General features: G+C 44.0%; 2 protein-coding genes across 2 annotated transcripts; both read left to right on the forward strand.

Moving 5' to 3' along the window:
• The first annotated feature begins 215 nt into the window (after nucleotides 1-215).
• LOC103645181 (ethylene-responsive transcription factor ERF113) lies at nucleotides 216-2,556 on the forward strand. The gene is made up of 3 exons (XM_023301320.2): nucleotides 216-229; nucleotides 1,386-1,669; nucleotides 1,797-2,556. The coding sequence occupies exons 1-3, from the start codon at nucleotides 216-218 to the stop codon at nucleotides 2,330-2,332; spliced, it is 834 nt and encodes a 277-aa protein (XP_023157088.2). The 3' UTR covers nucleotides 2,333-2,556.
• A 7,170-nt stretch (nucleotides 2,557-9,726) lies between these two features.
• Nucleotides 9,727-14,194, forward strand: LOC103643028 (glycine--tRNA ligase, mitochondrial 1). Its single transcript, XM_008666183.4, has 9 exons — nucleotides 9,727-10,385; nucleotides 10,888-11,270; nucleotides 11,357-11,474; nucleotides 11,784-11,978; nucleotides 12,101-12,325; nucleotides 12,518-12,577; nucleotides 12,761-12,841; nucleotides 12,945-13,350; nucleotides 13,445-14,194. The coding sequence occupies exons 1-9, from the start codon at nucleotides 10,011-10,013 to the stop codon at nucleotides 13,678-13,680; spliced, it is 2,079 nt and encodes a 692-aa protein (XP_008664405.1). The 5' UTR covers nucleotides 9,727-10,010; the 3' UTR covers nucleotides 13,681-14,194.
• Nucleotides 14,195-15,694: the final 1,500 nt, after the last annotated feature.

The following is a 15,694-nucleotide window of genomic DNA, read 5'->3' on the forward strand; positions in this document are numbered from 1 at the left end:
CTACTGTTCCCGCCCGAGGCCGGACTCGGGCGAGGCGAGATCGCGTCCCTTGGCAGACGAGGCCTTGACTTGAACCGTGCTTATCAGTCTTTATGGTTTGTTCTGAAGACGTTTTCCAGCCGTGTTTAGGAGTGTTAGGGGTACCCCTAATTACGGTACCCGACACTAACTATAACTATGAAACAATGTCCTAACAAGATTGAGACAAAAAAATGATGTACAAGGAACAGTAAGTGTTGAACTCTTACAAACTTATCTATCATAATCTTCCTGACTTGTTGCACCATGTTTAGGCATTGGTGCTTCTCCTTGTGCTAATTTTGTCCCTCGGAAACAACGATGAAAAAAAGATACACTCAACAAAATACTACGAGCAAGTACTCCGCTACTTTATCGGATGTTTTTGTTTTTGTTGTTGGAGAACGAACTGGGTGCTGGAATCGCTAAATTTAGTATACAAAAGGCTATATCGAACCTTGTTGGAGAGAGCTTTAGAGAGATATACCAAGAGAATATTCCATGTGATAGCTCTTTCAATAGAGATATACAAATTGAAGTTAGGACTTGGGAGGAACTCTTGAAATTGCTCTTGACAAATCTAAACAAAGGCCTCGGTCCTCTACCTCTTCACCTCTCCCCCACAAAGAGAGAAAAAAATGATCATGTTGTTGTTATTGTCTCAACCAACAGAAGGTATAGGAATCCAAAAATAATAGTACTCCCTTAGTTCCACAATAGTGTTTGTTTTGGCTCCTTATTTTTTGGTCTATATCTATATGGATAACAATAAATCTAGATACATATATAAAATATATACACCAAATATAGTACGAATCCAGACACTTTAAAACAAATACTCTCTTTGTTTCAAAATAAAAGTCGTTTTAGGCTTTTAACAAGTTCATTTGATAATTGATGTATATGTTCACATTCATTGTCATTTATTTGAATATAGACATAAAAATGAAAAAACTAAAATAACTACTGACAGAGAGGGAGTATTATTTAGAAACGGGCGGAGTAACAAAATTCTGACACTCAAACAAAACATAACAAAACTTCATTTTATTTAACGAAATGTTTATGACTCGACGACGGCACCAAATCGAAGATTTGGTCGTATTACTTTATACATACTTTGGACCTGTGAGCAAAAAGAATTATTGGCACAACGTGTCAGCCGTTCTGAAATAAAATGTCTTTGTGATAATAACAAGCACAAGTAAAGATATAGCCGCTTTAATCGGTGACAGTAACTAGCCTAGGCGCGTGCTGTCGGGAGGCAGTTGGTTATAAAGGGATGGAGCCTGATCGAGTCAGTCCCGTCCTTATCGCCTCTCTCTGTTCGCACGCGACTAACAGCCAGCCCCCGACACGTGAACAAGCACAAGGGCGTCGCCTCGCCTCGCGCGCGCTGGCGCCGCGCACAGACACGCAAGCGTGGATCGCGCCGCCGCTCATCGGGGCATCGTCCGTCGCGACAGGGGTCCGTCGCCGCCGCCGCCGGCCGGTAGTAGCGGCGTGCCACAGGCGGCGGGAGGCGGCGGTGTCTCTTGGGGCGGCCCCCGGTTGCGCGCCGAGGACGAGCACGCCGTCATCGTCGCGGCGCTGGCTCACGTCGTCGGCGCCGGGACGCGGAGCTCGCCACCGGCCGGGCTCGGCCAGCAAGGTACGTGCCCACGTGCTCGTGGTGCACGGGCCCACGTGCAGTGCTCCACACTTTTTACCTACAGCGGGGTGGATATGGATGAACCGGTTTTACTCCCTGTTACATTTGTGTGACGACGACCTGACAGGCCGACACGCTCCCCTCTCCTGCGTGGATTCAGTGACGCACCGCAGGGCCGTCCACGCGCCGGCGACGGAGCCACAGCGGCGGCCTCGGTACCGCGGCGTGCGGCAGCGGCCGTGGGGCAAGTGGGCGGCGGAGATCCGGGACCCGGTGAAGGCGGCGCGCGTGTGGCTCGGCACCTTCGCCACCGCCGAGGACGCCGCGCGCGCCTACGACGACGCCGCGCTCCGCTTCCGGGGCGCCAAGGCCAAACTCAACTTCCCCGCTAACGCGGGCCACGGCACCGCTGCCGCCTTCCAGCCCCGCTACCGCGGCCAGCATCGGCCGGGGACGCCGAGCGCTGCTGCTGCTCCTGTTGGCTGTCACGAGGAGCCGTCGTCGTCGTTCCCCGACCTCGGCCAGTACGCGCGCATCCTGCAGAGCGGCGGCGGCGACTTGGACCTGCAGGCCGCCTTCGCGGGCGGGGTGGCGCCGGCGGGGCGGTCCTCGACTTCCGCGGCGTCGGCGTCGGCGTCGTCGCCGTGGCAAGGTGCTACTTGACATTGTATCGCGCGACGATCAGCACACATGTATAGTTAGCTAGGTAGTATCTTTCAGTCCTTCGAAACCATGGAATATATAATCCTATAGTAGCTACGTTTCATCATGTGTAGGAATTTAAAGTTGACAAGTTTTGCAAGTGATCGGCTTTGCATGTGAATGGAAACGATACTTAAATGGAAACGATACTTAATAACAATATAATACTACGTCGGCCAAAAATATAGAGAGGAATTGTTAAGCCATGCTGTTTGATTGACTTTAATTCGTATCGGTTTATACTGGTTATACAGTGTTTTTTATCTCTATAATAGGAGCGACACCTATTACTCCAAGTAGGTTTACTATGAAAAAACATATTTGGTGGCAAATTTAATGGTATACGTATAGCATAATTGACAGCTATTACTCCAAGGAGGAGTACCCCTCAATGCCAGTGGCTTTCCGTATCCGAAACGTGGAACTGTGAGAGTAGTGGTACGTGCAATTTGCGCAACGTGGGTGGGGTGACCGAAATTGAGTACCCGGGACCGTCCACGTCATTTTATTCTTATCTGATTTCTCAAGCCGAGTTGACACACCCACACCACACTGATCAGCAAGCTGATAGCTCCGGCTCTATCTTGTTAGAAAGTTATGCATTTTTAGTTTTAATTTAATCCAGAAAATCAGTGCGATATATGTGAAGACATGTATGTGCATGTGTGTATAACTACTCGCATAAGCAGTAAACAGCAATGAAACATGCACAAATACGAAGAACAGAGTGTACCCAGCGGAGGGACCGATGCTCAAGGCACCAGTGGCTCCATTCACACGAGACATCTCGTGTGTTTGTTCGATGTAGCCGTACGAAGTCGGTGCAGGAAGATGTACGCTGTGCAGTCCCTCGAACGGTCGCCGGGAAGAAGAACAGCAGCACGCGTCAACTCGGGAAGGCGACGAACAGCAAGCTGTGAACGAAGCAGCTGGACAAACAGATCACGCGAGCAGTCGCGAAGACACTCCCCAAAAATCTGATCGCCCGCACACCCGTGCAAGTGTATCTCTGCGGTCGGTGATTTCGGAGGCCTGCTCTCCCACTCTCTCTGTGCTCGCAGAAGATGGGACGGGAATGTGTTGTTTGCAATTCGCGTGAGATAATTCGCGTGACTGGAAGAGCCCTCCCTCTCCATTCTTATAGGCGGTCAGAAGAAGGGAGAAGAACAACGGACAGAAACGGTTGCGCATTAGAACTGGAAACTGACGACAGTAACTGACGTCCGTTACTAGCCATAAGACAGGAAACGGACGGTTATCATGACGGTCATCACTCCAGGCAAAATGTGCAACCGTTTGAAAGGAATATTCGGACCAAGGTCCGATCTACCACGAGCCACGAGCCACGAGCCACGGCCCGGCCGGCGGCGGCGGCGCGCGCGCGCGCGCGTGTGGCAGCCCTTCATCCTTTTCTCAACTTCTCAATAGATGCACCAATGGTCCACCTATTTAAGTTGATTGATTTGTCCTTTGAACTTCCAATATGGTACTAAATAATTAGTACACCATAGCATTAAAGTGGGCCATTAGCATTGACTATTATTGAATATTAATTTGGGCCAAGCCCACATTAATCCAACAATCCCCACCAAATGCTAAGTCACACAAAAAAGCTCTCATCATCTCAAACGTTTGATATACTGGTGTTTCGATGGAGACTGTTAAGTTGAACATCCACCTAGAACTTAGACTACACTTGACCACAACTGCACAATGGACTAGGCCTTGAATTGGCAGTTTTGCGTGGAATGAGTTTCATCTAAACTCTTTACCAGTACTAGATTGCTGAACGCATCCCCTCTGGTTGGAGCATATAAATCAAACTTCATAGCCTTTCATGGGTATCTAGAAACCACCCAGATCTCATAAACTGTGACTAGCAGTTAACCCATATAGGTATGTTCCTCTAAAGATGTTCTGTAGGACAACATCTTTGCTTCACAAAGCCACTTGGAACATATTAAGGTGTAAACACCAACCTACCTTACAGTAAGGAAAGATATGCATCTGAAATGAGCCTTATTAAGGGTCTTTCCTCTCAGTCTACCACTAGCTTGTTTCACCATTCTAATTCACGGGATCTCCGATCACATAGAACAGGTTACCACTATGATAAACTTTAGGTGGGTCTCATGCCCATCTCACTTGATGCACTATCTATCACACTACGTGATAGCCCCTTAGTAAATTGATCTGCCAGATTTTTAGACGTATGGACATAATCCAACGCTATTACTCCGGAGTTTCTCAATTTCCTGACAGATTTCAAACGCCTCTTTATGTGCCTTGTCGACTTCATATTATCCTTAGAACTGTTTATCTTAATTATCACAGTCTGATTATCACAGTTCATGGAAATAGCCGGCACAGGTTTTTCAACCACCGGTAAATCCATAAGGAGTTCACGAAGCCACTCAGCCTCAACTGAAGCGGTATCTAATGCTGTGAGTTCTGCTTCCATAGTCGACCTCGTTAAGATGGTCTGCTTGCAAGACTTCCATGAAACAGCACCACCTCCAAGTGAAAACACATATCCACTTGTGGCATATATCTCATCAGCATCAGATATCCAGTTTGCATCACAATAACCCTCCAGAACTGTTGGGTACCCGGTATAATGGATGCCTAAACTCATAGTACCCTTTAGATAGCGCAAAACTCTCTCAAGAGCACGCCAGTGATCATCTCCCGGATTTGAAACAAATCGACTAAGTTTGCTCACAGCAAATGAGATGTCAGGCCTCGTAGCGCTAGCTAAATACATGAGTGAACCAATTATTTGGGAATATCTCAATTGATCCCTAGCTATCCTTCGATTTTTCTTTAATAGCTTACTAGGATCATAAGGCGTTGGAGCAGGTTCACATTCGCTAAAACCAAAGCGACTCAAAACCTTTTCCACATAATGGGATTGCACAAGTGTGATCCCACCAATGCCTTCTCTCAGTAGCTTAATGTTAAGAATAACATCAGCTTCTCCCAAATCTTTCATTTCAAAATTATTAGACAGAAAGTCTTTTGTCTCTTTAATCACATCAAGACTCGTCCCCAAGATTAGAATGTCATCAACATATAGGCATAAAATTACTCCCTCGCCCCCACCATACCGATAGTATACACACTTGTCTGCTTCGTTCACAACAAAACTGGCAGATGTCAAAGTTTTATCGAACTTTTCATGCCATTGCTTAGGTGCTTGTTTTAGGCCATATAAAGATTTCAATAATTTACACACCATGCCTTCTTGACCGTTTGCTACAAACCCAGCTGGCTGCTCCATGTAAATTTCCTCATCTAGCTCTCCATTTAGGAATGCTGTCTTAACATCCATTTGATGGACGAGTAGACCATGAGAGGCAGCCAAAGAAAGTAGCACACGAATTGTGGTCAATCGAGCCACAGGTGAATAAGTATCAAAGAAATCCTCACCTTCCTTCTGTGAATAGCCTTTAATTACAAGCCTCGCCTTGTACCTTTCAATAGTACCATCAGGCCTAAGTTTTTTTTTGAACACCCATTTACTTCCAATGGGCTTACACCCATAAGGACGCTCAACTACCTCCCAAGTTGCATTAGACATAATAGAATCCATCTCACTCCTTATTGCTTCCTTCCAAAAGTCAGCATCAGGAGAGGAATATGCCTCTTCAATGGTACTTGGTGTGTCATCCACAAGATATACAATGTAATCATCACCAAAGGACTTTGCAATCCTTGGTCTCTTACTCTTTCGAGTTGATACATTGTCATTTTCCACATGATTATGTATATGGGATTCCTCAGTGTGTTCTACCGGAATAAAATGCTCATGGGGTATCGTTGGTTCATCATTAGACGTATCATGTGTAGCTTTCATGGGAAATTCGTCCTCAAAAAACGTAGCATCTCTGGACTCCATAATTGTACCAACCAACATGTCCGGTACTCCAGAGTTTATAATTAAAAACCTATATCCAATGCTGTGGAAAGCATACCCAAGGAAAACACAATCAACAGTTTTCGGTCCTAATTTGCGCTTCTTGTTAATTGGCACATTCACTTTAGCCAAACAACCCCAGGTGCGCAAATAGGAGATATTTAATTTCTTCTTTTCCCATTCCTCGAATGGTGTGATTTCTTTGTTCTTTGTGGGAACTTTATTCAGGACATGACACGCCGTCAAGATCGCCTCACCCCACCATTCCTTAGATAGCCCTGAAGTCTCTAACATGGCGTTAACCAAATCAGTTAGAGTACGGTTCTTTCTTTCAGCAACCCCATTGGATTGTGGTGAGTATGGTGGTGTCCTCTCATGAATAATACCATGTTCCACACAAAAATCAGAAAAATCACCCGAAAAATATTCTCCACCACGATCAGACCTTAACCGTTTAATTTTCCTCTCGAGTTGATTTTCAACTTCAGCTTTGTAGGTCTTAAAATAATGCAAAGCTTCATCTTTTGATTTTAAGAGATACACATAACAAAATCTAGTAGAGTCATCGATAAAAGTAATAAAATATCGCTTGCCTCCTTTAGTCAATATTCCGTTCATCTCACATAAATCGGAATGTATTAAGTCTAGTGGTGCCAAATTCCTCGCCTCCGCAGCCTTGTGAGGCTTGCGAGGTTGCTTAGATTGCACGCACACCTGACACTTAGAACCTTTGACTAAATCAAATTTCGGGATTAAATTTAAATCTGCTAACCGCGAGACACAACCAAAATTGATATGACAAAGTCGTGAATGCCAAATATACGACTCATTCGAAACAACATTGTTCACAGACTTATTACACGCATCATGCAAAGATAAGCGGAACAAGCCTCCGCTGTCATAGCCTTTTCCAACAAACGTTCCATACTTAGACAATATACATTTATTAGACTCAAAGACAATTTTGTAGCCATCTCGACACAATTGAGAGCCACTAACTAGATTCTTTTTGATGGAGGGGACATGCTGCACGTTCTTCAATAGCACCGTCTTTCCCGAAGTAAACTTTAGAATGACTGTACCAACACCAAGAACACGCGCATGTGATCCGTTCCCCATCAACAAGGCTCCAGTCCCTTTGCACTGATAAGAAGAAAATAAAGAAATATCAGCACACACATGAATATTAGCACCTGTATCAGCCCACCACTCAGGGGATTGACACACTGAAAGAACAGTAGGTAAAAGATTACCATACCCCGATGTTCCTTCTGCAGTCTCGCTAACAACCATGTTTACTGTTTTCTTCTCTTGAGCTGGTTTTTTCTCTTGCTTAAATTTGCGGTCTGGACAAGCGCTTGCCCAATGATCAGTACTCCCGCAAACAAAGCAACCAGCTCCTTTGTTCTTCTTTTTGAACGAGGCTGTCTGCTTGGGCTTCGTGGCATTCTGTTGCTTGTTCTTCTTTTTATTATTATGTGATGCATTGGAGTTCTTCTTTTGTACCATATTGGCACTAGAAGTCTCAACTCCTTTTCCACGAGTGTCTTTTGCTCTCGCCCTCTCCTCAACATCAAGAGAACCAATAAGCTCAGCCACGCTAAACTCTTGTCTCTTATGTTTTAGAGTGGTAGCAAAGTCCGTCCAAAATGGTGGCAGTTTAGCGATAATACCGCCGGCCACGAACTTGTCAGGCAAGACACATGGGAATTGTTCGAGTTCTTTAGCCAGTGCCTGTATTTCATGAGCCTGTTCAACTACAGGACGGTTTTCCACCATCTTATAGTCAAATAGCTGCTCCATGATGTACATCTCGCTACTAGCATCAGAAACACCAAACTTCTCATCTAATGCATCCCATAACTCTTTTGCAGATGTGCACGTTAGATAAGAATCAACATACTTGTTGGCAAGAGCGCCAATCACGGCGCCTCGAAACAGGTTATCGGCAACGTCGAACATTCTCTCCTCTTCAGGAGTGAACTGTTCGGGTTTCCCCTGTGCGGCGTGATAGCAGTTCATTGCGGTCAACCACAGTATCATCTTACTACGCCATCTCTTGTAAAACGTCCCATCAAAAGGTTCACTTGGTTTTAACGCAGCAGCAAAACCACTAACAGAAAAATGCCTAATATCAGATTTTTGGATTGTTAGAAAGTTAGGCATTTTTAGTTTTAATTTAATCCAGAAAATCAGTGCGATATATGTGAAGACATGTATGTGCATGTGTGTATAACTACTCGCATAAGCAGTAAACAGCAATGAAACATGCACAAATACGAAGAACAGAGTGTACCCAGCGGAGGGACCGATGCTCAAGGCACCAGTGGCTCCATTCACACGAGACATCTCGTGTGTTTGTTCGATGTAGCCGTACGAAGTCGGTGCAGGAAGATGTACGCTGTGCAGTCCCTCGAACGGTCGCCGGGAAGAAGAACAGCAGCACGCGTCAACTCGGGAAGGCGACGATTTCGGAGGCCTGCTCTCCCACTCTCTCTGTGCTCGCAGAAGATGGGACGGGAATGTGTTGTTTGCAATTCGCGTGAGTCCGATCTACCACGAGCCGGCGGCGGCGCGCGCGCGCGCGCGTGTGGCAGTCCTTCATCCTTTTCTCAACTTCTCAATAGATGCACCAATGGTCCACCTATTTAAGTTGATTGATTTGTCCTTTGAACTTCCAATATGGTACTAAATAATTAGTACACCATAGCATTAAAGTGGGCCATTAGCATTGACTATTATTGAATATTAATTTGGGCCAAGCCCACATTAATCCAACATATCTATCTATCGATCTATCTATCCATTTATTACTGTACAGTCCCCAGTGAGTCTCCCCATTCACCTAGCTGTTTCTGGCCGATTTTATACTACTGCATTTTTACCGGAAGAGCTGCATGTCTCTAGAGAGATCGTAGCGAGCGACTTGCTAGACACACATCTGACTTAGGCTATGTTCCAAATCTATACAACTAATAATAAACATCTCAAACTAATTGCGAAGTTTAGAACCTATCAACCAATAAACCACATAATTGTTAGTTGTAGGGTTATTTGGCAATTGGCAGCGCTCTACTCATTTTTTTGGTACTATACCCTTGGAGCAAAAAGTACCTGCTCCCCCGGATTCTCACTGGTTATCTCATGTGCTGAAGCGGGAGTCACAACATTGAGCTAATCTTCTTTACCAAACAGCTGTAGGAGTAGACGGAAGCAGCTAGAATTGAGAGCCGTGAGAAGAAGCGGAGCGGAGCGGAGCCGTGAGAAGAAGCATGGGTTGAGTTGTTAGTTGCTTCACCACAGCTAAAACTAACTAATTAGCTAATTTCTTGAGAAAATAGTAATCATGTGTGAAAACGGAGTTCCTAAAACAGCCTTAAAAAGATTATTTTTACGACAGAGATACAAACATTTAATTATTGTGGGACTATTTTTTTTCTAGCAACGCACGAGCATGATGCTGGTTAAAATACAAATCGAATAAACTTACGTTTACGTGGACTTCTATCATGCGGAATTGGTAAAGCACATTCCTCAACGATCTTCGTGCGTCCCGGTTTCGTTGCCGCGGCCGCATTCAACATTCATCAAATGGTCTTTATGCGATTCCGCCCCCCAGTTCATTTTCTTCTCACTCCCCGGCTCCACTCCTAAACCCAGAACCCAGCCCGCCGCAACCCTAGCCGCCGCCGCCGGCACCACACCACCGCCATAGTCACCTCCATGGCCGCGGCGTCGGAGGACGCGTTGCGGCGCTCGCTCGCGGAGCGCCAGGCCGCCGTGGACGCGCAGGCCGAGGCCGTGCGCGCGCTCAAGGCCGGCGGCGGCGCGTCCAAGGCCGACGTGGACGCCGCGGTCGAGGCGCTCAAGGCGCTCAAGGTCGAGGCCGGCGCCGCCGCGCGCCGGCTGCAGCAGGCGGTCGGGGCGGGCGCGGGTGGCGCCGCGAGGGAGGAGCTGCGCCAGGCGGTGGTCAACACGCTGGAGCGGAAGCTGTTTTACATACCCTCCTTCAAGATCTACCGCGGTGTCGCGGGGCTCTACGACTACGGGCCGCCCGGGTGCCGCGTTAAGGCCAACGTGCTTTCCTTCTGGCGCCAGGTGATGCCCACGATCTGTCTCTGAATGCTTTTGATTTTTTTTTGCCCGTAGTTTCGTCTCAGCTGATGTGCGTTGTTGCTGCGCGTCAACGATTGTGACATGTGTGGATGCGGAGAAGGGGTTGTTTTATTCATTAACTGATTGATTTGTATAATTTAGTTTTCCACTGAGATTTTGTCTATATTCCGGAGGAGGATCACGATTTTCTGCTATGACATGAGTATTACATTTACCCCTTTTCAAATTTGTATGCATTGTTCTGTCAGCTGATTAAAAAATATTTTCCGTGCTTAGTTGTACATTGTTGACATTAATCTTATAAAAGTTTGTTCATGCCAATTAGTGAGTACTAGTTGGAAAATGTGCAGTGAAAAAAAAATCTAGCTTTCCTTGGTGCAGTTTGTGTTGTGATTTGCTAGTTTTGTTATTTCTTGTGGTTGATGATTCATCATGTTCTACTTTTTCTTTGCTAAGGTTACTGATATTCTTAATTTCTCCCCAGCACTTTGTTTTGGAAGAGAATATGTTGGAGGTTGACTGCCCCTGTGTGACGCCTGAGGTTGTCTTGAAGGCATCGGGCCATGTCGAGAAGTTTACTGACCTCATGGTTAAAGACGAGAAGACAGGCACATGCTACCGTGCTGACCACTTGTTGAAAGATTTTTGCAAGGAGAAGCTTGAGAAAGACCTTGCCTTGCCCCAAGAGAAGGCTGATGAATTTAAGCGTATTCTTGCCATTTTGGATGACCTCTCAGCAGAGGAACTTGGTGCAAAGATTAAGGAATACGACATTGTTGCCCCTGATACAAAAAATCCGCTTTCTGATCCCTACCCATTCAATCTTATGTTCCAGACATCTATTGGCCCCACTGGTCTTAGCGTGGGGTAAGAATATGTCCATTCTGTCTGCAATTATGTTCCTTTTGTGGTGATTTGCTAAAAAAAGGTCCAATTTTGTGTGGCGGAAATAGGTATATGCGACCAGAGACAGCACAGGGTATTTTTGTAAATTTCAAGGATCTATACTATTACAATGGCCAAAAGCTCCCCTTTGCAGCTGCTCAAATTGGGCAAGCTTTTAGAAATGAGGTTTGTATTTTTTATTACATTTTTATGAGTGGTTTCTAATGATAGTTGTAGTATTATATACCATTTCACTTGTTGCTTCTGCAATTGTGGGCTTGTGGCATGCTTCAGTCACTGTTCAGAATTTACATGATGGTTCGGTGCTTCATATTCTGTTATTGAATTTAATAAAAGTTCTATAGTATGATAGTTGACAGTACATTTGTTAGTGTTAGCAATACTTTGCTTCAAAAAGCAGTTATTGGCTAAGCAATAGTTGCTTAGATATTCCTTTTTTTAACGTACTCACTACGTCTGGAACTTGACAATCAGATCTCGCCACGACAAGGTCTTCTCCGAGTGCGTGAATTCACATTGGCAGAGATTGAGCATTTTGTGGACCCAGAGGACAAATCACATCCAAAATTTGTTGATGTTGCTGATTTGGAGTTCCTGATGTTTCCAAGAGAGCTACAACTCTCAGGGGAGTCGGCCAAACTATTGAAGCTCGGGGAAGCAGTTGCAAAGGTTAACAAGTTGTGGCAATATTTGTCTTTCAAATTTAATCTCATTCCTTTTGTTCTTTTGTTTATATGTGTTGTTCTTACCCTGGATATAATCTTGAACTTTTACACTGTTGCTATTTACAGGGAACTGTTAATAACGAGACACTTGGTTACTTCATTGGAAGGGTCTATCTTTTCCTGACATGCTTGGGAATTGATAAGGGTCGGTTGCGCTTCAGGCAGCATTTACCTAATGAGATGGCTCATTATGCTGCTGATTGTTGGGATGCTGAGATAGAGTGCTCTTATGGGTGGATAGAGTGTGTGGGTATTGCTGATAGATCTGCATATGATTTGAAAGCTCACAGTGTAAGCTCACTGCATCTTTTTCACACACTGGATAATTTACCAGAGACATATTTTTCTCCTTTGGATATGTTGATACGTCAATTGAGTTGCTCATCTCATGTTGTAGCTGCACTCCCTAAATGAAATTTGTATCGTTGTTCTCTTTTTGCTGTGCTACTAATATTCTCATGATTGTCTACTTTTATCTCACAGGAGAAAAGCGGTGTCCCACTTGTTGCTCATGAAAAATTCTCCAAACCTAGAGAGGTTGAGGTGAGATATCATATCCAGTTTCTGCAGTAGCTATATCTTAGTTTTCATGTTAAATACATGCATGGTTTTTAAAGCGGTAGCGAGACAAGGCGTTGTTATATAGATTTTTTTCCATTAAAATGAAAAGTTGTTATTTATGGCATTAACATGTGCTTATATGTTTGCTGATATTTATTATTGCAGAAACTTGTCATAGTTCCCTCGAAGAAAGACCTGGGGCTGGCTTTTAAGGGCAACCAAAAGATGGTCCTTGAAGCTTTGGAGGTAACAAGTCCTGTCATTATCCTTGTTATATGTGTCTTTTAGCTTTTCTGATGTCTCCCTTCCCTGAGTAAACTACTTTATTCTGTTGGTATTACCATATCAGGCTATGAGTGAGAAAGAAGCATTTGAGATGAAAGCTGAACTAGAAACCAAGGGGGAGACAAATTTTAAAGTCTGCACGCTTGGAAAAGATGTGGTGATTACAAAGAAGATGGTATCAATCAGCATGGAAAAGAAGCTGGAACATCAGCGAGTCTTCACCCCTTCAGTTATTGAGCCGTCATTTGGAATAGGCCGGATCATCTACTGCTTGTTTGAGCACTCATTTTGCACAAGGCCTAGCAAATCAGAAGAGGAACAACTGAATGTCTTCCGGTTTCCTCCTCTTGTGGCTCCTATCAAGTGCACCGTGTTCCCCCTCGTCAAGAATCAAGAGTTTGATGCTGCTGCCAAGGAAATCGCCAAGGCATTAACAACTGCTGGTATCTCACACATTATTGATACTACTGGTATGTGCTGTACGATCTTAAGTACTCCATTCTGTATAGCCTAGGCTGAATGGACTACACATGCGAGCTTAGCCTTGTGTTTGTTATCTTGCAGCAATTTCTATTGGGAGGAGATACGCGAGGACCGATGAGATTGGTGTTCCATTTGCCGTGACAGTGGATTCGGCAACAAACGTGACTATCCGAGAGAGGGACAGCAAGGAGCAGATCCGTGTGGACATAAACGAGGTGGCGTCCGTGGTGAAGCAGCTGACAGAAGGACAAAGCACCTGGGCAGATGTTTCTGCAAAGTATCCTGCCCATGTTGGACCCCAAGGTGACCAGGAGTGAAAAATCCTGCCACCCTTATGTCTAGCCATGGACCGAGAAGGAGCCAGGATGGATTTCATTCTCCGATTGCCGAGAAGATTGACTAGCCTAAACATAACCGCATTTGGTATTTGACACGATCCAGCGCGGTAGTCCCCCTTCTCATACATACATGATACGTGCTGTTATAAAATCGGCAGAGCTCACCAATGTTTTTGTTTCTTGTAAATGTCTTTTTTTCTTAATATATTGTCTCACCCACACAAAACTTACTATTTGAGTTACTTCTGAACTAGTTGCCCTTTTGTAAGGTCAAACCGAGAATTGAACTGGGATCCACAGTGGAATTGGAATATAAAGAGTTTGGTTGTTTGCCCATAAAAGGCCCGTATCCAGGCTCCAACACCAAAAGGAGGGCCTCTCCGTAGCCTGACTCCCTATCCCACTCTTTATTTTTAAATTTCACTATGTAAACGGTATACTCTATAATGTATTCCCTTGTCTTAGAATATAAAAAGGCATAACCATTTTTTTATTGTCCCACAATATAATATGTGTTCTTTTTATGCACATACATACGTACATCGATACAGTGGTACAGAGAGAATTACATAGATTTCTTGGTCTTTAAATCAGAGATGGTTACGTCTTATATATATAATGAGACGGAGTGAGTATGTATTTTTTACACGAGAATGCAGCCTTAGTGCTTTCCTTGATTGGTTGAGGAAAGAGGCTATTGCAGATTGCCATAAGTTCCTATCATCATTATGGGGAGCTCTTGTACTCATTCATCATGGAAGATTCACGAAGTGCAATTATAGTAAAATCATGACTTGTTGTAGTGCCTTCCGAGAGTGATTCTTAGGATGTTTGCTTATGGTGGTTTTGGCATGTGATATCAACCAGTGTGTGAATCACTTGGCTTGGGCTCTCCACAATAAGGGTGTAGGTTGGCGCTAAGCAATTGAACTTCATGGGTAAATCTTATATCATCTATTATCCCATACGATTTGCACTCCAAATTATTTTTACAATTCCATTTGCTTGTTGTATCATATTAATCTATCTATTTTTTGTGTAGTTTGTGATTAATTTTTATCTCTTGCTAAGTGAGTAGCTTGACTACAATCCTTTACCAACAACTAGTTTGATTAAGAGGTAGTTTAGAGAAAATCAAAACTAGAGCAAGTAAACACTTTCACATATTTAAATATCTTATCTCTAGTTATTATTATAATTTTTGTAAAATATTTTATAGGCTATCCACTCCCTCTAGCCATATTATCCTATCATCTTTTTGCGATCTAGTTGTAACCCAACTCTCTGATCCTCTGTGTGCACGAAAAGTTGGTAGATTAGGTGTCCAAAAATAACGCCTGCATCAGAGACACATGGTCGGGTGTGTAGATGCTTAGTTTTTAGGAGCATCGTGGAGACTTCCTGATTCCTGGTGTTGTTGTAGATCTTCTTCTTTTTCTTCTTCCCGATGGACACTTAAGGGACATCATTGTGAACATTGAACTGCAAGGATTATGCTTATATATGGTATCGAACAACATACAATATCAATAGCGACGTGTGACCATGTCTTGAGTATAGGTCCTTTCGTTGGATACACTCTGATTTCTAATTTTGTTAAATAGCAACTCGTGTGATCATGCCTTGAGTATAGGTCCTTTCGCGCGATACAATCTAATTTCTAAATTTGTTAAATCCAATTTAGTTTTGATTAGCGTATGTTTTTATGTATGTGTTACCTACTGTTAGCCTGTTACAAATAATAATATTACATATGGGCAAATTTAGAGGAGTTTGTTGGGGTCAGCCTACCCTAATAAAATTATAAATCTTTTAGTACAACACTTTTAAAGTTCAAGAAAATTTACATCATATAGCAAAGCTGACGTTGCTGGTCTCGACAATATTCACAGCTAGATTCACCAATGATATTACATACATGATGTGCGCATGTTGTCACAAAAGCCGCTATAGTTTCTTTAAATCTATACTACCGTATAATCCACCACTACAA

The sequence above is a fragment of the Zea mays genome, chromosome 1 (assembly GCF_902167145.1).
Source record: "Zea mays cultivar B73 chromosome 1, Zm-B73-REFERENCE-NAM-5.0, whole genome shotgun sequence".
NCBI classification, from domain to species: domain Eukaryota; kingdom Viridiplantae; phylum Streptophyta; class Magnoliopsida; order Poales; family Poaceae; genus Zea; species Zea mays.

What these genes read in the sequence shown, in the direction of transcription:
- LOC103645181 (XM_023301320.2), top strand. An exon ending in GGCCGGGCTCGGCCAGCAAG is followed by an intron (nt 1,670 to 1,796) that starts GTACGTGCCCAC and finishes ACGACCTGACAG; the next exon opens with GCCGACACGCTCCCCTCTCC.
- LOC103643028 (XM_008666183.4), top strand. Translation starts at nt 10,011, where the DNA reads ATGGCCGCGGCGTCGGAGGACGCGTTGCGGCGCTCGCTCGCGGAGCGC. An exon ending in TCGGGGAAGCAGTTGCAAAG is followed by an intron (nt 11,979 to 12,100) that starts GTTAACAAGTTG and finishes TGCTATTTACAG; the next exon opens with GGAACTGTTAATAACGAGAC. An exon ending in ACACATTATTGATACTACTG is followed by an intron (nt 13,351 to 13,444) that starts GTATGTGCTGTA and finishes GTTATCTTGCAG; the next exon opens with CAATTTCTATTGGGAGGAGA.